At 49.4% G+C, this 20751-nt stretch overlaps 1 protein-coding gene across 4 annotated transcripts in view; it reads right to left on the reverse strand.

The window, feature by feature from the left end:
- Positions 1-743: 743 nt before the first annotated feature.
- Positions 744-20751, reverse strand: part of plch2a (phospholipase C, eta 2a) — a 161214-nt gene continuing 141206 nt past the window's right edge. For all 4 annotated transcript variants that reach the window (XM_035381231.1, XM_035381235.1, XM_035381234.1 and 1 more), the window contains 11 exons: positions 18438-18536; positions 17868-17968; positions 17094-17182; positions 16310-16495; positions 15925-16032; positions 15703-15827; positions 13500-13584; positions 12961-13107; positions 12612-12691; positions 7071-7404; positions 744-2385 (listed from right to left, as the gene is read on the reverse strand). In XM_035381231.1, coding sequence (XP_035237122.1) covers positions 785-2385; positions 7071-7404; positions 12612-12691; positions 12961-13107; positions 13500-13584; positions 15703-15827; positions 15925-16032; positions 16310-16495; positions 17094-17182; positions 17868-17968; positions 18438-18536 — 2955 coding nt within the window. In that variant the 3' untranslated portion in view covers positions 744-784. The remainder of the gene's footprint in view (positions 2386-7070; positions 7405-12611; positions 12692-12960; positions 13108-13499; positions 13585-15702; positions 15828-15924; positions 16033-16309; positions 16496-17093; positions 17183-17867; positions 17969-18437; positions 18537-20751) is intronic.

The following is a 20751-nucleotide window of genomic DNA, read 5'->3' on the forward strand; positions in this document are numbered from 1 at the left end:
GAATATCTTAATCCAGGTCTAAAACAAATATGCTGCTACATTTGAACCATGCCAATTCACAATTACAAATCAGTTGCCAAGGTTGTTGTCAATCAAAATGGACACAGCAAACAGGATACTGTGGCCATTTTCCCCCAATAGTGTCAGTTAAAATAGATTTTCTTTTAAAAATCCAGTATAAATGTACAGTAGCAATTTCATGGACAATATTCCCATGGTGTGAACAGACAGTTGCTTTAAGAAAACCACTGTATGAAGGAGCTATGGGCTAAACCTCTTTTTTTGTCCGCGCAAATATATAAATGTGATCCAGAATGACATGGACAGCCAGCAGGTTAGAGTTTGCACAGTTAATAATCTGTGAACAATCTGATGCTAATGTCTGACTGAACATTACCGTTAGTTTTGTCTATTAACAGTATGGGATAATATGACAGCATTTAACATTGTCTTGTATGTAATTACAACTTTTATTCAGGCTTCTCAAAAGGTGTCAAGGAATGGAAGAACTTGACCAAAAAGCATGCGACTGTGGTGCAGGTATCCCATAAAAAAACGATAGCTAGAGGGGCTACTGTAGGCCTACAGAGTTTTCAGTGCTTGACCAAACATTTGAACGGACTCCCATCAAGACGTACAGGTTCTTTAAAAAAAACTTCTCTACAGTATCCATTGCTTTTAAAACGGGAGGAAGGGGTTAAAACAGGAAGGGGGTCTTCAGGAACAGGGGAAAGGGGGGGGGGGTGAGGGTGAAGCGCGGGGGGGGGGGGGGCTTTGCGTCCTCTCAGAGTTTGAGCGTGAAGAAGACCTCGTCGTCCGCGCCGCTGGCGCTCTGCGCGGGCGGCGCCGCGGGCAGCTGGCTCAGGAGGTCCAGGCTGGCGCAGGGGCTCCGGGCCACGGAGCAGGCCCCCTCGGGGTTCCCCCTCTCCTCGATGGGACTGCCGCCGTGCCGGGCCAGGCCCTGGAGCCGCTGCCGCTCCTGCGCCTGCTTGGCCCTGTTGGCGATGTAGCGCACCCTGCTCTGGCTGCGCGAGGAGGACCTCCTCAGGGGCACCGCCTCCTCCTCCTCCTCCTCCTCGGGCTCCGCCTTCCGGGCGAAGTCGCTGGCCGACAGGGGCTCCACGTCCGTCAGGCGCCGCAGCTGCTCCTGCAGGTCGTCCTGGGCGCGGGGGCGGGGCCGGCGCGGGTCCCGGGAGGGGCGGCTGATGAAGCTTCGGCTGATGCTGCGGTACTTGCTGTCGAAGTTGCAGGCGAAGTCGTCCGAGGTCAGGTCGCCCAGGCTCTTGGACTTGCCGCTGGCGTCGGCGTTGTTGCCGGCGGCGGCGGCGGCGGACGCGGCGGGCTTCCTGGCCGTGGACGAGGCCTGCCGGAGGCCCTCCATGTAGAGGCGGCTCCAGGTGTGGCGGCGCTGCATGAGCCGGCCGGCGTCCCGGGGCTCCTTGGCCAGGGGCCGCGGCTGCAGCTCGTCCGCCAGCTCGCCCGCGTCCCCCCCCGCGCCGCGCAGGTTGGGGTTGGACTTGCTCTTGGTGACGCGCGGGGCGGCGGCGGCCCGCGGCCGGCCGGCCTCGCCCTCCTCGGGCTCGCGGCAGGCGCCGTTGAGGCAGGGCAGGCTCTTGCGGGCGAGGTTGGGCAGGGACAGGTCGATGACGGTGTCGTTGGAGGACAGGCTGGAGGACGAGGACACGCTGTCGCGCTGGCTGCTCGCGTCCAGCCGGCTCCACAGCCGGTCGTTGGCGGTGGCGTCGGTGCACACCTCCGGGACGGCCCACTGCCCGCCCGCCGAGCACGCCGCCCTGACGTGCCCCTCGCTTTTGGTCCGCCTGACGGGGGCGCGGGGGCTGCCCGGCGTGCCCGAGGCCAGCTCTTTGCTGCGCAGAGCTCTCACGGCCTGCCCTCTCTGAGAAGAGCTCTCCACAGGAGGGGGAGGAGCCTCGCCGGCCTCCCGACCAATCACAGATCCCTCCTCGTCGGAGGATGCATTGCCACCCGGCGCTCCCTGGCCCTGGCCGTCCTGGTTCAGAGGGGGGGTGCGGGGCCTCGGGGTGAGGTCAGGGGTGGGCGAGCGGGGCTCGGTGTTGCCGTGGGAACCGGGCTCTTCATCGACCGCTCTGCCGGCGCTGCTCTCGTCGAGGACGGCGTTCGCGGTGCCGGAGGGGGCGGAGTCTGCAGGAGGGCAGGGGCTGACCTCCTCGCCCTCGTTCTGCGGGCCTCTCTCTCCGTGGTGCGGGGCGGGGGGTGGAGGGGTGGGGGTTATTGCTGCGGGGGGTGTCGGATGGAGGGGGTCTGGGGGGCCGGAGACGGATGTGGTGCGGGACGGGTTCCTCTCCTCAGATTCCTCAGCAATGGTTTCCAGGGGTTGCGGTGGAGTGACTGATGTGGGGTCGTCTGCAGAAAAACAAAAGGTCATCCTCACGTGAGCTTCTCGGTCCAAATAGAACACCAAACATCTAACTCAGGGCTGTCAAACCCTGTTCCTGGAGGTTTTCATTTCAACCCTAATCACAACTGACTACCAATTAGCAGCTCAACAAGATCTACAGCTGTTGAATGATGTGTGCAGTGTTGCAGTTGGAGTAAAAACGTACAGGACGGTAGATCTCAAGGAACAAGGTTTTCACAGCCCTGATCAAGCTAAACATCAAAGCAGCAAGTAAACATAATGGCAACTGACTAAACACTATCTAATGGCATGTTAGACTATCTTTCAAATACTCTTCTTAAACACTACAGGCATGCATAAATAAAATAAATACTGGAATTTTAAGAGAAAAGACAAGACGTGAAAGAATGGCATTGTACAACAATGAGAACAGTACAACTCTGAATGCAGGTATCCAGACAAGCAGACCAAAAACAGAGGAGAAACTCAACAAAAGTGTGAGAGGGACAATCATTTTCCAAAGGAACACACTGGTACCCCCCCCCCCCTCCCCCCCCACAAAACATGCGGCCTGCAAGCAGCATGCTACAAACATGCTTAAAAAGTGCTCCTCCTCGCGCGTTTCAAGCTGGATGAAACAAGATGGCGGACTCTGCAGTGTGGCCTTCAGCCCGACAGCCTTCAACACAAGCTTCGAAGCCAGCCGAGTGTACCGGTCATACATGCGGACAGAACTCAAAAGTGTGATAACCAGGGGACCTGGCCAGCCCTGCGCACACGTTCATCACACCCTTTCCTGTTTCCGACTCCGACCCACTCACAGAGCGCAGGTGAAACCGTTTCTTTAATGTTCTAATGTTAGAACACGGCACATATTATTAGGCTACCCAACACTGGGGTGAAAAAATACGGGGGGTGTCTGAGGTACAGGAAATAAAGGGGGGGGGGGGGGGGGGGCGGGGGTAAGAAGATTGGTTTACCTGAGTTTGGGTCATCCCTTCAATTCTGCACTAGAGACAGAGAGCATGCAGGAAGAACAGAACATATGGAACAGTTTAGCACAGGGAGAGAGAGAAGTGTACACAAGCAACACCTGCAGTCATTTCCACCTGCTTGACCTTGTTTGCTTAGTTAGCTTCGTTCGAACTAGCCGCTTTGCGTGCTTCAGAACTCGAGGAACGGCCTTGAGAAACGTGACGGCACGAACCACCTCCTCCACTCTCTGATGCTATCGAGGGTAGTCATTAAAAGTGCATTTGAAGAACAGGAGGTACACACTTTAAACGTTAAACCTTTTCACTGGCCAGACTCGAGTCGATCGGGGTAGGCACCAGTGCCGTTTCTGGTTTGTCCCAGTTAGCTCGACTACTTGGTTTGATTTATTAAGAGTCTGAACATAAGTTTGAATGGTGAAAAGATGAATACCTCCAGCATGCAGTCTCCTGTATACATTAAGCCCACTAAATACTCCTGCAGGCGAGAGTACATAAGAGAAAAACATCTGTGACACTCCAGCGTCAGGGTTGTCAACCCTGCAAATAAGTGATGGAACCAGGGCGAGTCAGATTAGCATCTTTGTTAACCTGCTCTTTTCTATGTAGGCTTCATAGTTACCAGCTGTCAGCTGCCAATGTAGCATTATTACCCTTTCAGTAAGTACAGCTGGATGGGCATTGTATAATCATCACAGGCCTGAGCCAGGTGAAAAACATCTATTCCAGGCGCTTGGAGCACGAAGGTTTGCGAACCCTTGTGTTCACCACACAGTGTCTGTCTGGATTGCGTCCCACCAAGTAAATCTCTATCGGTCTCTAAAGGCCCAAATCACCAGGGCTCCTATTCGCCCTGGCCAGGCACACATGTGGGGGGGATTTCCAGAGCGACCACTTGAAACAGATGATAGATTTGAGTTTTTGTTGCCAGCTAAGTCACATGCAGTGTTTGGCAGCGTAGTTAACAGCCAAGATCTCTTCGGCAGGGCCTGCCCAATTCAGCTCAGGGGTTCACTGTGGGGATTGGCTGGCTTTCTTTCCTGCAAATTTCTCAACTAATAAAGATAAAGGTCAATTGAACCGATTTTTTAAACTAAACACAGGTTTGGCTCATGACTGCTTGCATTGCCTGTTTTTGTGCATAAATATTTCAGTAAATATTGTGAGTAAAGTTAGCCTCTGCACAGGGAAACGGTTAGAGCAAGCACAGAACAATGGCACAGCTGTGGACCTAGAGGGGGAAGCCAAGCTATAAGCCAGCATGCTGCACCAGATTTGTTACAGCAACATGTGTATGGATATGCAATCCCCTAACAATTCAGATTTCTGCCAAATTGAGCAACGCCTGATGATCTTCATCGTGAGAAACGGCAGCTGGAAGATACACAGACTGTCGTAATAATCACATGAATATCACATGATGATTATGTACACAGTACAGAGTGTCTCTTGGCACTGCGTAGCACACCTCACACAGCCACTTGTTCACAGCACAAAATGAGAAGCCATTTTGCACATCAGCAAACCCACCAGTTTGCAATGGAAAAACAGTGGTATTCAAGCACAGCAGTATAGGGGGGACAGTGACTGGAGCTGCAGTTGCCATGAACAGAGTATAGAAGGAGCACTGAACCAAAATCCCCATAGGTGCACTATAAAATAACATTACACTGTATGAAATCTTTGCTCACTGACCTTTTCGTAGTATTTATAGATATTACACGCATGCATAAAATGTATCTCCCAATTTATTAACTTGTTTATTTTCAGAACACGTGATTGGGCTGTGCAGTTACTGGGCGGGGTTCACAGGTTGAGAAACAGTGCTCTAAAGCTAATGATCGACAGCGACATACGATTTTGCCCCGAAAAACAACTTTGTGTGACCCAGCAGAAAGCGAGTCCTGCAATTACCCTCTTCCTGTTGTGCATCCTTTCATTCTCTCATCCTCAGGAGGGGGTGTCCTATTTCTGCAGAGCGACAATTTTGCTTTGCAGGTTATCTGTTTTTTCCTGCGACAGCTACCATTGCAGTTTAGCGCTGCGTTAAATTGCTAGACTGACAGAAAACTCGCAGACTCGACGCACTCAGCTGTTCCAAGTGTAATCAAGACCGCTTCGTTCACATTGAAGAAAATAAAATGCATGAGTTCCTTTGACTGCCTTACCATTACATTAAAACTACCGTATCTTACAGGACAAGCATTAACTGTACGATCACCCAAATGTAGAGGAAGTGTAATGACACAAATGTTCCTATTAACGCGTCTACATAAAAACATGGTTAGAAGACTCTAAAATGTTTCACTACTAAGAGCAACATTCTATGTATCTATCCACAAGGGATTTAGAGAAACTATGTGAAGCAAGTCTTGAGTTCTCCATTCCGTCCAAAAGCACTGAGGTTAGACTGAGCACATCTGTCAATGTGCCAAGTTCTATCAAAATGATGTCTGAAAATTTAAGAAATTTCTGCTTCCACAGTGTACAACCTGCAGCATGAAATTTCTTTTAAAAAAACATGCTCGCAATGTTGCCATATGGTGCTCTTTAAAATGCATGATGATTTGTGACAATAAGAGGAAAGGAATGATTTTCTACCTACAGCCGCAGTGCTATGCATTTCTAGCGCAGATTCACAGGGACGCACAGTAGTGGATATAAATTTTTAATAAAGTCACTACACTCTAGCCAGTCACGATGGAGTGCAGCACGTGCCGATGACATCATGGCAAAGCTTTGCCATGACTGCCCGGGTCACCTGACACCACCATGCGCCAACAGGGGGGCTAGCTACCAACCACGGGGCAGGGAGGGGGGGGCTCTACCTCACGGAGAAGGGTCTAGGCCTGGGCTAGGGCCGGCCTTACCGGTGAAGAACATGGGGGATTTACTGCGGAGCTCCTCCATTTTCTGAATAAAGAGGGCGTTCATCTCCCTCTGCAGGGTGCCCGCCGCACGCCTCCGGGGCTCGGGCAGGCGGGGGGGCCGGGGCGGGGGCGGGGGCGGGGGCGCCGGGGGGCCGCCCAGGCTGTCGCAGCTGCTGGAGTCGCTGTCAGAGAGAGCACGCCCGCCGCCTGGGGCCTTGGCCAGGCTGCCACCGCCGCCGCCGCGGTCGGGCCGGGTCGGGCACTGCCAGCGCAGGCTGGCGCAGCCATCGGGCACCGGGGACACGGCGGAGGGGAAGCGTTTGCGGGGCACGCTGCAGGAGCGGGCGTTCCTGGCCGAGGGGTCGGCGCAGCGCCGGGCCCCGGGTGGGGCGTCCAGCGTCTGCCGGCCCCGGGTCCGGGGTAGCGGTTTGGGCAGGGTCCGGGGCAGGGGCGGGGGCACCGCCTGCTTTTCAGAGGTGGGTTCAGGGGTGAGCTCAGGGGTTGGTTCACGGGTGGGCTCGGGGCGGGGCTCGGGCTCAGTCTGCCTGGGCTCCGACGCGGCTCTCGCCCGCCGGGGCGGGACCGGGCTGGGCGGGGCGGGCGGAGGAGCGACCTTCCTCTCCGGCTCCGGGCTCTCCTTGGAGCCAATCACGCACTTGATGCAGTTTGAGGTCACGCCCACCCGGCCCGCGCTGTTGACCGCCACCCGGGCGAACACGCCGGGCTTCTCGTCCAGGGGGTCCTGGAGCCGCAGCCTGTTGGCCCGCTTCAGCGGCTCACACAGCGCCCCCCTGTGGTGGGGAGGCCCCCGGGGGGACCGGCTCTTACCTTTGTCGCTGCCGGGGTGCAGCTCCCCGTTGGTGCCGTCCCGTCGGTGGGGCGCGGCTCTGTCCCCCTCGCTGTCGAATCGGGGTCGAGAGGCGTCCTCCGACTCCCTGTCCTCGCTGGCGCCCTCTGAGCTATAGTCTTTGGTGTCGATGGAGATCTCTGGGAAGCCCTTCTTGACTTTGGGCTGGCCCTTGGTGGGGGCGCTGGCCGTCCTGCGCAGGAGGTGAGCCCCGAAGGTGGGCTTACGAGCGAGATGCGCAGCAGCATGGCTGTCCAGGGAAGCTTGCTTTGGGTTTCTGTGAAACAGTCCTTTTATACCGCTGACTGGCCTGACCTGGAGCCGCAGGGGACAAACACACACGCACAGGATTCAGACCGCAGCCGTGCTGAGTCATCAAACCCGCCCACCAACAGAAGGACAAACAGTGTCTCACGGCCTCAAAGTGCCTGAAATAACTGAAATCTATGCTTATTCAGGAAATTTAAACTGAAGTTCTAGCATTCTCTTTTTTGGAATGCTATTTTGTGACTGTAGGCCTGACCCAGTCCTGCTCAGGACGTTAGTTCAGGAGGTGTATACTCGCACCTGCGCAATGCACGCATACACCCACTTCCTTTTAATCTGCAACCCACCAGCTAAAGGCTGTGAATCAGCCACAACTAGCACAGGCAAATCACAGATGCCCGAGGTCAGGTAAGAATCGCCATGACGACTCAAATTCCCACTTTCCCAGGTGACAAGATGGCCGACAGTAATCCCCGAAGGACTCCTGGTCCAAACGGGGGTCACAGGGTCAGGGTTTTAGCTGGGGTTATGGGGTGTACAGTACCAGTGCACTAAGAACAAGTGTCTCAGTCAGACACCTGTCTGGGAGCCTGATATTACAGAGTATATAAATGCTACAATCCATAACACAACCAATTAAAACAGTGCATGTACAGTAAGATGAATGAAAGCACAGTTCCAGGAAGCAAACCTTTTCACAAATAATTATGACAATTGACAACACAACGGTGTGCCACACCATGCAGCCAACCAATCAATTCAACTGTGGGGACAGTGAGGGAGCTGAGAGATGAATATGAAATATTCTATATAAAATGGAGGTTTTCTTTTTCTATTGTAAAACTCTTTTAACAAAGAACAATGAACAGACATTCCTGTCCCATGCACATTCATAAAATGGACTCAGAGACAAGATTGTACCCCCACTGTGGAGAAGAGTCATTTGCACTGAGAAAACATTGAATAAAATATGGAACATTATGCGCAATAAAAAATATGTGGAGGACAGTTTCCCAAAGAAACAGTGTTTAACATTCAATGGATTCAAACAGAATTACTCTTTTTTTTTTTGAACCTGAGAGTACACAGTGTCTCTTTGCAGATAAAACCACTGCATGCACGGACTGTGGCAATGGCAGAGAACTATTGGATTTTTAGAGCACGGCTCCACAGCAAAAGACCGGCTCCCATTAAACACATTTGTGAAACAAGATCTTCGGGGAGGGCTGTGAACCTTCAGCATCACGGAGCCAAGCGTAAGCCATTAAGCATTTCCTCCAAATGCACAAAGGTAAAATTAGAGGGCTGTAGTCCAGCACCAAGGACCACTAAAAAGTGTGGTCAGGAGGAACACATAATGCTGGTCAGTTCCAGCTCTTGCAATTGACAATTTGTAATGAGGACACAGAGGCCGGCATTCAACAAAGCACCTCTGGGTATGAGTGCTGATCTAGGATCAGCCTTCCCTTGTCCACGTCCAATCCTTACCCATTTTGAGCCAAGAACATAAACTGATCCGAGATCAGCACTCCCACACTGAAACGCTTTGTGAATACGGGCCTCAGTTTCCAAGGTAACAGTTTCAAAGGCTGTTTCCATGCACATGGTTTGCCACAGAAACCAACTGTCTGAACTGTGTGAAGGTGAGTGGGGTGGGGGGGGGGTGGTGGGGGGACCCGGGGACCCAACAGTATGGAGCTAGGAGAGTACCACACAGTGAAGATGCAGTGATGAACGACAACTTGTTTACAATCACCTGAAAAATGGCAGAGGATGGGACATTCATTTCATTTATTTTTTTTCAACCGTCCTTAATAAAACAACACTGGGTGAACTGGACTTCGCTCTAGCATGCTGCTTAGGTCTGTGTGCACTTAATCCATGTCAAGATCAATAATTTGAAGTGGGGAAAAAAAGCCCTGTATTTTCATAAAAAAGTATAAATTACATTCTTTTCTAGAGGAGTCATTACCACCCAATGTCATTTTAAAAAACTATATAAAGTAGATCCAAGTGGATAAAATCTCAATTCCTGTTTGCTTAATTCCAGCCAAAAGACAACAGAGTAACTCAGAGTCTTAAAACACAAATTTCAAATGATTATTTTTTTAAATGTTAAAAAGTTAAGTTTCACATGCAGCAAAGATTTTCTGAAATTGAATAACTACAATAGAAAGATGAAAGGTATTCCTAACTTATCTAGAAGATATGAGCATTAATGTGATGACAGACTGAAGACAACAATCATTAAGTCTCATTAAACAAACATCACGCATGAATTTTGAGTTTTGAACAACAATCTGACGTTAGACACATTCTAGTTTGATTTTCGAGGTTTAAGAGATTCTCAGGACAACACATCCCAGGACATCTCTACAAAAGACAAGCCAGCAAGAAAAATATGAAAAGCAGTCGCTGTCATCAAGATTTAAATAACTTTCACGTAGGTTTCATAATAGAGAGCTATGTTATGAACTGGTGAATTTTGATGCCGTTTCATTGACTGGTTGTTAAAATTTGGGAGAGAAGGGTACAGAAGAATAGAGTAACCACTAAATCCACAAACAAAAAAGTCATTAATACACGTTAAAGTTTCATTAGAAGCAGCGCGGCTTGACAGCTTAACTGCTTCAAGGTTAAGCCACAGATATGTTAGTGAGAATCTCCGAAGTTGCACAGCTTTTGTTACTCAGAATCTCCAGTTAAGCAGCATTTGGAACGAAGAATCTCCAGAGTTAAGCAGTGTTTGTAACTAAGAATCTCCAGAGTTAAGCAGTGTTTGTAACTAAGAATCTCCAGAGTTAAGCAGTGTTTGAAACTGAGAATCTCCAGAGTTCAGCAGTGTTTGAAACTGAGAATCTCCAGAGTTAAACAGTGTTTGAAACTGAGAATCTCCAGAGTTCAGCAGTGTTTGTAACTAAGAATCTCCAGTTAATCAACGTTTGTAACTAAGAAACTCCAGTTAATCAACGTTTGTAACTAAGAATCTCCAGAATTAAAGAGCACCGCCTCTCTGCGCTTGGCTCGTTCTCCTCCTCTTTTGGGATAGTGACACTGGATCTACTTTGGCAAATGAGAATGCTGGTGAGCACAGCTGTCACAGTCATGTCACAACTCATGGTCTGAATGAGTTGGAATTTTGAATGCTAGCAGCTCATTCCTTTGGCAGGGTTTGGGGGGGGCGGAGTCACGAGGGTGTGGGAAGGGGAGGGGCCTGTGGCGCATGCAGGGTGCCGACTGGTTCTCACTACACCTGAGTTACGAGGGACAGCTTCGGGGGGGCTCGTAAAAATTTCCTGCGCCTAAAAGTAGCATTTGGACAATGAAGGGAGTCCACTGAAATCACAAACAGACAGAGGGAAGAAAGATCAGAGAGAAAAAGAAAGTACAGGAGGGGGAGAGAAAAAAACAAAGTGAACACAGCTAACAGAAGACTAGACTAAGAACAGATATACACAAAAAGAGCAGAGACTGGCTGTTTATATATTCCACAATGACACCTGCTATGGGAGGTTAGCCAGAAGGGTTATAATGCAAATTCAACAGCAAATGGCCAGAGGATCATCACCATGCAATGATATCATGTGAAGCCATCTTTAAGAATCTGAGCAGCTTTTCTATGACTGTTCAGTGGAATAAGAACACAAAATTGACAACTTCAACCCAGATTGAATACATTTTATAATTCCTCAAGCACTTCTAGTTCTAGGTCATAGCGGGGCCTCAATATCAATCCACCTGTATGAGCAGAGATGTCACGATATGGTGATTCTGACAGCTACTTCACAGTACTGAAAGTGCATTTTAAACTAACGAATGTTAGTTGTAAAGCATATTCAGTTGTAATATAGTACATCATAGTTTTAGTAGTATAGTTGTTGTTGCTCATAATGCTAGGCTAACAATCTAATAATTAATCTAATGCTAAGCTAGTAAAGACTAAACAAACTAAATAGGACTACAGAAAATTGTCAGATTCCCTACACTATAACACTAATCTATGTACTCCTGAATGTACGTTATATACCATAGCATTCCATTTGAAACTGCATGATACAGGCCTGAGTCAAAATGTAACTAAATGTTGCCCGATAAATTCAAATTCAAGAAAATTTAATTTAAAGTGTTTAAAAGCCTGTTAAAGGTGTTACTTTCCCACAAATGCAAATTTTGGCGAGTAAATAAACATTAGCTGTGTGTTCGAGAAGAAAGATAGCACTTAATTTTAATTGTCAAAGTTAAGGATAAATATTGACTGAACCCGGCCACATCCATTAAAACCCGATAGCCATTACATTTAATGCCAGACTGCACTGTAAAACGAATCTACTGTGACATCCTTAAGTATGACTGGGGCTTAGCAGTTCATCTCAAGAGAAAAAAAATCCTTCCTTTGAAGTGGAAATTGGACACAGCTTTCACATTTCCACATTGCAAGGAATCAGGTTGGCAAACGTGTAATAGAGTGAGCGGTAAAGTAAGCCGTGTCCAGAACAGAGATCACAGGACCAACTGGAGAAATAAAAACGGGAAAGCAAGAATCAAATGCTAGCGATAAGTTTCTGTGGAATACGCGGACACTTTGAGAGCCTGTTTATCAGTTGCAGTTTGGTTAACATTTTGACATTTCGTCAAAGTGATGATTCTTTGCAGCAGTGCTTGCTCGCGGGCCTTCGACTCTTCCTGAACCAACAGACGGCACGTATTCCTGACCCACAACAACAGTCCGAATTAGACCCCGGTTCAGTGGGTCCCTCTGCTAATTTAACATTTAATAGCCTCGGGCAGTTAACTGCCAATTTCTTTCATCCTCCGGCATTGATTGCTTGGCAAGAGAAAAAGTGCCAGGCATTTACAAAAAGCTTTCAAACAAATGCGTTTCCTTTCATTTAATTCCAGCTTTTGGTGCTTGTTAATTCATGAACCGTCTTCATTTTTTTTTATTTGAACCAAATCTGACCTTCCCTGCTTCGAGGAAACATGGAAACAATACAAGCTTCTGCTTCTACTCCTTACACCTCTGATAGGAATTACGCCATACACTATACATTATGTAAACTAACCACAACTGTTCACCAGCCCCAAGTCGATACTATGTATATACAGCACAAGAATCATATGCTTCATAACAAATAGCTGTATTAAAACTGTAGGTTAGTAGTGTGACAGTTTCTTTTACACAAGCTTCATATTAAGCTACTATTTAATGGAATAAACAGCAATGCTTTTGAGATATTTCACCCACAGGTACCTACCTTACCACTGATTTCATTCACGGCTACATGAACAAAGATGGAAGCCTCCTCCATACCTTCCAAATACACGTGCCGGTAACCTGAGAGACAAAAAACGGAATTAGTCAGGGAAGCAGTGCAGGTAGAGTACAGCACAGGTCCTTTGTGCAAAGTACAGTACAGCTCCAGCTCCTTTTGGCAGAACAAAACACATCAATCTCTGCAGTCCCTCAACACTTATGGCAAAGAGCCTGGACTACCCCCAGACATATGTGAATAAATAATTAGAGAGAGGAGTGTCAGGTAAACGGAGGGCAGCGAAAGTGGCCTGAGAGGGGGTGAAAAGCAGGGGGGGGGGTGGGCAGGGTACCTGGCATCATGCTGGTGAAGGCGATGGACCTCTGTCCGATGAAGTCCTGCCCGATGGGGTCGTGGTCCCACACCAGGAAGCGGACCAGGGCGATCTCCGGCATGTGGAGGGTGAAGACCAGGGTCTCCTCCCACATGGGGTTAAAGCCTGGCGCGGGGGGGGGGGGGGGCACCGAGAACAGGAGAGAGGGAGAGAGAGGGGAAGGGGGGGGCGTCCGTCAGCTAAAACGCTCATGAATGATTTATTATCGAGGCGACACCCGGGCAGGCGCTGTGCTGGGTCCTCAGAAGTGAGCTCCCCCCCCCACAACCGCACTCATGCATTATACATCAAGCACAGGGACCGTCCCCCGCGCAGGTTTATCAGGCCAAAACTGCACAGCACTACAACCCAACGGGTCTTTCCATGACCAGGATGGAAGGAAAACAAAATTTTTTATAAGAAACTTTCGCTAAAGTGAAATGATATATTTTGTTGTTGTTTGTTCTGTTCCTATAGCACACACACGCGCGTGTGTTGGGCTTCTGGGAGCCGCTCACCGTTGTCGTCCACCACCCTCGTCTGCTCCTTGCAGCAGTCCACGGGCAGGCCGATGATCTCCACCTCCACGAAGGGGTCGATGATCTGCGGGACAGACAGCGCTCCGGGGCGTTAACACACACACACACACACACACACACGCAGCGCAGGAAACGGGAACGCGCCGCGGCGCCGCCGCCTCAGGTGGAGCAGCGCACGCGCATCTCATTTACACAGCTAATGCGTCCCAGCGGAACCCCGACAGGAAGTGCAACCGCTGCACCCCCCCACCACCCCCCACCCACCCCCCAATGTTTGCACTCGGAAGATTGTTATAACCAGAGTTAATATCGCTAATTAATTTGTACTGACTTTGCATAAAATATTACACCCGAAACAAATGTATTTCATAAATTATTACTTAGTAAAATAAATAAATAAAGCTCCTTTTTTTCATGCCATAGCATAAAGAGCAGAATAAGAGGAGCAATGTTTTTTTGCTTTTAAATTCAATGTCCTTCATTAATAAGAACTGACACCAGGATGATGTCATTCCACCAGGGGGAAACGTTGTCATTTTAAATATTTAATGGGCTCATGGAAGTTGCATGCAGCATTCGTTCAAGACACCAACTTCAGCTGCAAAGGGCTTCCTTTCATAATTACTGAATTATGAATTATGATGACCCCCGAGTTCAACGTTTTGCTTTGCTTCACTGAGACAAAACACGCCAGCTCAATCTGACTAACCGTATGTATGCTTTCTGTACCAGTATCATAATGAAATTTTTGAAAGTCAGGGCAAATATCGTTATTTACTCAATGGATGCTGGGAAATGTAGTTCAGATTACTGAAGGCACACGGGCAGCACTCAGGTAGCCATACTGCCGAAATATCTCAGAAATATCTCCAGCCTCAGACCGTACAGGTGCACTGATACTGCTCCAAGGGCTAACAGACTGTGGACCCCTGCAGGATAAAACAGCCGGATCATATTTCGCCTGCATTTGTCATTCTGATTTTTCTGATGGTGGCAATGAAAAGGGAAACTGCTTTTGAAGACAAAATCAGCCGATGCATAAGAGAAGTGCAGACACAGCAAATCCAGCCAGGGAAACTAAACGCTTCCCCAGATCAATATCTTAGAAAAGTTTCTCAAATGTTTGTACTAAATGGCAATTGGGGCTGCGGTAATAACCGGGATAAAAAACGGCTAGAAGGAAGAGGAGGAACTGCTGACGGGGGCGATTCACGTTTATTTCCCTCGCTGTGATTTCGCCATGGAGATGCACGGGGGTAAGCCTCAGATGGGCACGCTCCATTCATGTAGCCTTTGTGTAAAAAGCCATTTGGATGTGCAGGTGTCCAATCAGAACGCCTTTCTCATTACATGCACACACACTGCACACTTCACCGTAAGAATAAATTCACCCTGGCTGGACTGGCATGCTTCCATTCGTCTGGCCAAAAGTGTAGTTATTAAAGACTTCTTTCTTTCATTAAATTAGTAATTTAGCAGACGCTCTTGGACAGAGCAACTTATAAAATGAAGAGTATTCAGTATTCAATTACAGTGTGGTAAGTGCTGGTTTCAGTTTCACTGGTTTGCTAGAACAATGTGACTAACATTCATTTTCCTTTTTTACTGTCCACGAGGGAGAAGAGAACCTGCAGGCACAGAACCACTTGCAGGTAGAGAACCATGTGCTGTGGCAGGTACAGAACCACGTGTAGCGACAGGTATAGAACCACACACTGTTGCAGGTATGGAACAACATGGATCAGCAGGTACGTATAGAACCATGTGCTGCTGCAGGTACAGAACCACATGCAGTGGGTATAGACCCAGGTGTGCACTGTGTGGCAGGCACAGAGACATCTGTAACCTTTTGTCAAAACGAGGCCTGTTAATGCCCAATGTAAATGTTCACTGTATATCAATGTTTTTGTGCTTTTATATGCCGCTAATGCCGTACTCCACCATCTCGTACACGCACGCACACACACCTCCATGACATCTAGCTACAGCAAGGACCACAACGGAAATAAGTCTTGTGACTTTCTTGTGTTATCCTTGACGCTCTTTTAATTGTGCATGTACATCGGTGTCCGCAACCATGTAATTGTCCTTTTAAAGTGAATCGTCAAATAAATAAACTAAACTAAACTAAACTAAACTAAAATCTCATAAGGCAGCCTTCGCTCAGTCTTCCCGCGCTCACCTCTCCTCTGTCCCCCAGCATGGAGTCTTTAGGCTTGGGCAGCTGCTGACCGCTGATGATCTTCAGCACCAGCTGCTTCTTCAGTCGATTTGGTAGCGGGTCGTCCAGCATGGGGTTAAAGGCACCTGCCAAAAAGAGGGTGTCAGACGACCTGCACCTCGTCATACGCGACCTCTGACCTCTGACCTCCGAGGCGGTCCCAGAGTGTGCGGGCGCGCTCACCTTCACACATGCAGGGGGGTTTCAGGATGTACCCACAGTTCCCGTTGCTGTAGAACTTGGCTCTGTTCAGCTGCAGCACGCGCCCCTCCGACTGGTAGTTCAACGCAACTGAGGGGACATTGCAGAACAGAACAAAATCATCACACAGAGAGCACACCGTCAGTAACGCTAAATCTCGTAACCTAGGATCTACTGCGCCATTTGCTGTAAATTTCAGACCTTCAATTGAGGATAGACATGTAAATCATTTACATTCCGCATATATACACAAAGAAGCTGATGATTTATTCTTATGCTAAAAAATCTCATGTAAACTTAAACACATTGCTGTTGGGCTGAGCCGTGCCAGCACAGACAGGGCTGGCCGTTGTACGCCATCTTTTACCCAGGTGGCAGCCGGAGTTCCAGAAGGGCTGGGGGTTGAAGTTGCTGGAGTCCACGCGGTAGGAGGAGGGGTAAATGCGGGAGAGCTGCCGCTGGTTGAAGTGGATGAACTGGGCCGGCTTCTGCTGCATGGTCTGGTGGGCCTTGGTCTCGCTGAAGGACGAGACCTGCCAGCTGCAGGCACTCGCTGTGGGGCACGGAGGAGAGGCACACACACACGAATACACACACACGTGCGCACATGCACGCACAGACACACACACACAGACACATATACACACACACACACAGGGAATACAGGTGTCATTGATGTGCTCATAATATACGAACCTGACATATGTTAGGAGATGATGTTCAGAACATACTGACATGTGGGTTCCAGTTCCTTGTCTGGCACCCAGCACTTCTGCCCAATTTACACCTCTCACATTCACTTACTCTGCCCTCTAATGCACACTCCATTTCCCCCCAATGCACAATCCTCCTGCCCTATGATGCACACACCCTGCCCTGTGCTATAGACGCCCTCTGCCTCTGACACACTCTTCCCTCCCTTCTAATGTGCACTTCCTGCACCACTTCCTGTACACTTCCCCACCTGCCTCACCCACCGCTCCCCTCCCCTGCAGGGAGGTGTACCCCCCCCTCCCTCAGCAATCTCACAAGCGTTCCTCCACTTCCCAATGCTGACAGCACTGAATGACATATGAGGCATATCCACTATCAGTGAGGCTAATTCTGCACCCCAGGGAGAGGGGTGAGGCTGCCCCCCCCTTCCCTCTCACCTTGTGCTTCGATGTCGTGCACGCCGACGGACTTGGTGTACTTGACAAGGTCGGAAAGGGCCCGGGAGAGCTTCATGGTCTTCTTTTTCCTGCGGGAGCACAGAGGAGGAGCAGGCAGCCGGTTAATTTCTCCCGCAGTCGGTCGCAGAGAAGCGCAGGAGCGGCGCGGGCGCTGCATACGGAATCGTGTGTTTGTTCGTCAGACTCGCCAAAGATTAATGAAGGCAGGCAGAGACCCCCCCCCACGCTGAACAAACAGCGGAGGTCTAACTCGGAGCACGAGCCTGACTCCCCTCTCTTTATTTAGTGAGAGCGGCGCTAAGGGGGAACACTGCCGATTTCAGCACTGCAGGCAGACGAGCAGAGAGCGCGGTGCAGTAACGCAGCCAGCGTGTGGATCACTGACAGGCAAAGACCAGGAGCTGAGCCTTCATGCATGCATATTTCATTAACTATTAGATAAAAAAGCATTTTGGGCTGACAAAGGAGATAAGGGGAGGAATTAGACACGTGCAACAGTACCAAACTGTAGCCTCTAGGCTGCAGTGCGCTCGGTTGATTCCCCGCACACACACACACACACACACACACGCGCGCACACACACACACAGTACGGAGCGATGCTCTACACTGCCTGTACTTCTCCACAGGCACGCAGAGGGCTTGCAGTGCGGGAGCACTAATGGCGTGTAGAAGGCCTGTAATGGGCCTGTAATGGGTCTGTAATGGGTCTGTAATGGGTCTGTAATGGGTCTGTAACAGCAGTAACCGCACCTGCTGTGATGGAGAGGAGCTTTGGAGGCGCTGCTGGAGCTCTCCTGGTCCGTGTCCGTGTCCTCCAGGCTGGACGTCTTCTTCAGCTTGGCCGTCTTTTTCTGCCGGGGAACAAGCAGGGAAGGAAGCAGATACCGTTCACAAAAGAGGAAGACAAGGGAATGGAGCAGACTGAGGAGGAGGTGGTAGAGGAGCAGGTGGAGGAAGTGGTGGTGGTAAAGGTCGAGGTTGGGGATGTGGAGCATATTGAAGAGCAGGTGGTGCAGGTTGAGGAGGGTGTACTAGCAGATCAGGTGGAGGAGGAGAAAGTTGAGGAGGTGGAGCAGTTTTAGGAGGAGGTGGTAGAGGCACAGGTGGTGGAGGTGGTGGGAGCACATTGAGGAGGAGGTGGTGCAGGTTGAGGAGGGTGTGTTGGCAGAGCAATTTGAGAAGGAGGTGCTAAATACATAGGAGGTGGAGCACATATTGGAGGGTGTTATAGCGTTGCAGGTGGAGGAGGTGGTGGTGGAGTAGGTGGAGCAGATTGAGGAGCAGGAGGGAGGAGGAGGTGCAGACTGCAGTAATACTGACCTTGCGTTTGGAGAAGCTGCCCATGAAGGACCTGCCCACGCGCTTGTTAGTGTTGGGGTTGGCCTCATCAGCGGTGTCTGTGCCGTCCTCACTTTTGCCCTGTGAGACACAAGCACAGCCTCCAGCAACCGCCAATACAGAGCAGAGCGGGTTACTACCGGCTGAAACCAGCTCAGGCCGCCCTTCACCGCAAGCGCTAAATCCTAGCCTTTTATTTTACGGCAGCTTCAGACGGGGACATGACTCTGAATGCCAGATAACCACACTAGAGGATATCTGGTTTAACGACCGTCTGAATAAAGCCTGAAAGAATCGAGAAGCTTATTATCAGAGGCTGAAATCAAAATGCAAGCACATGCACATAACGCAGACCACGGACAACTACATCATAACAGAACGATTTTCAAACTGAACAACAAAGAACTCATGATTTAGGGCACTAGGGGGCGCTTTGGTTCTTCAGAATGGAATGCCTGACCTGAAGCAATGCAAGGCCTTGTCATTTGCCATACGGCTGATAATTTATGTATTTTAGTACCGAACCATAGAAATTAGTCATTTTTACCTCAAAATTGTCAACCAAGAGGGAAGATGTCAAATCAGTCCTACTGCGGCAGTAATAATGTGAATTAGGCACCAGTAAGTGAGGCAATTAAATCATAGTTTTAACGTTTTAAAAGCTCAGAAAGTGGCGTTAAGAAATACGATCAGCTTTCACTGCCTTAATAATCCACAAATGAGATGAAAATGTATTCGCAATATATTTTCTGCAGCAATTTCTTTTATTTATCAGACATCAATTTTTCTAATTCATGTGGAAAATTGGCTCAGAAAATGTGTGATGCATGTGGGTTTTGTGTGTGCATACAAATTCACACACATCCATTAAAAACAGCATAATTTCAGAATACATAATGCTTGCATATGAAATTATATGTGAATGTGTATTGTATGTACATAACCCCACAGAAATGCAGTTTAAAGAGAAAACACATATTTTGACATCTGTCAAATGCAGTACCACTCCTTCAGTACCCAAGGTGAGCTTAACTCATTTATGCTTGCAGCATACCCAAAGGCATCTGAGCAAAACCTCCCATCTCAACTCTTATCAACCCCCATCAAAATCAACCTCCTCTCAAAAATCCATTTGCTTCCAGTAGCAGCTCTGCTACTTTCACCCGGTAAGGAAAGATTGCATCTACAGAGAGATACCAAAATAATGGGTCTAGTTGAGATGAATAATATTAATAAATAGCTGCATCGTCAAGCTTCGATTTGGCTGCATTAACCACATTCGCTAAAATTCCCCCACCCGCGATCCGCCATTTCAACTGGGGCAATCCTGGACCACTCTATTTTGGGGCGCCAGGGTTAACCGAATCAAAATGGTCCCACTGCAGGACCCCTATTGGCCCATGCATGCCTCACAGCGCCCCCCCCCCCATGCCTCTCCACTAAAGTATATCTTTATTAGGGGCGGGGCCAGCCCTGAGAGAAGCGTCCAATGACAGAGCTAATGGCAAATGGTAAATGGACTGCATTTATATAGCGCTTTTATCCAAAGCGCTTTACAATTGATGCCTCTAATGAAATACGCAGCTAATTAATAACACCCCATAACAGGGAGCAGGGGGGGCGTGGCAGCAGGGACAGCATCACTGGCGGCAGTTTGCTCCCGCGTCCCTGACGGGGGGGCACAGGGCGAGAGTCAGGGCGGTACGCTGGGCAGTGTGATCTGCGGCTAACACAGAGCGAAGGTCCTCTCTCTGATCCTCTCTCTAACAAAACGCCAAGGCGGGGGGGCGAACGAAGAGCTGCATCACTCACAGCAGGGGCACCAAGAAGCCAGAGAAAGAAGAAGCCCCCCCTCCCCCCCCACCACCTGCTACCCCACACACCTCACCTCAAACCCCCCCCCCCCCCCCCCCCCCGATTCACACACAAAGAATAAGTACACGAGTTTCAGCCTGAATCTGAGTCCAAGGCTGCTGGTACAGATAGGCAGATACTGCCCACTTCAGAAAGAAAGGGGATTACATGCTTTAATGGCAAGCCACTGTAGGCTTGAGATGTGTGAAGGGCCTGTTTGACAGGATGTAATGAGAGGTTTTTTTTCCCTGCTAGAACAGGGGGTCACGTCGGTTCTCAGGCTGTTTCCTCCGTGTGCTCGATAAAGCATTGTGCAAACCCTGATAGAACCTTATCACATGACTCGGGCACGCCAACACTGCTGATGTTCCAATTTAGCTGATACTATCGGCACAGATCGGAGAGAAAGGGCTTGTACGTGTGCTTTGCGTGTGTGTGCGTG

Source organism: Anguilla anguilla, chromosome 11, assembly GCF_013347855.1.
Source record: "Anguilla anguilla isolate fAngAng1 chromosome 11, fAngAng1.pri, whole genome shotgun sequence".
NCBI classification, from domain to species: Eukaryota; Metazoa; Chordata; class Actinopteri; order Anguilliformes; family Anguillidae; genus Anguilla; species Anguilla anguilla.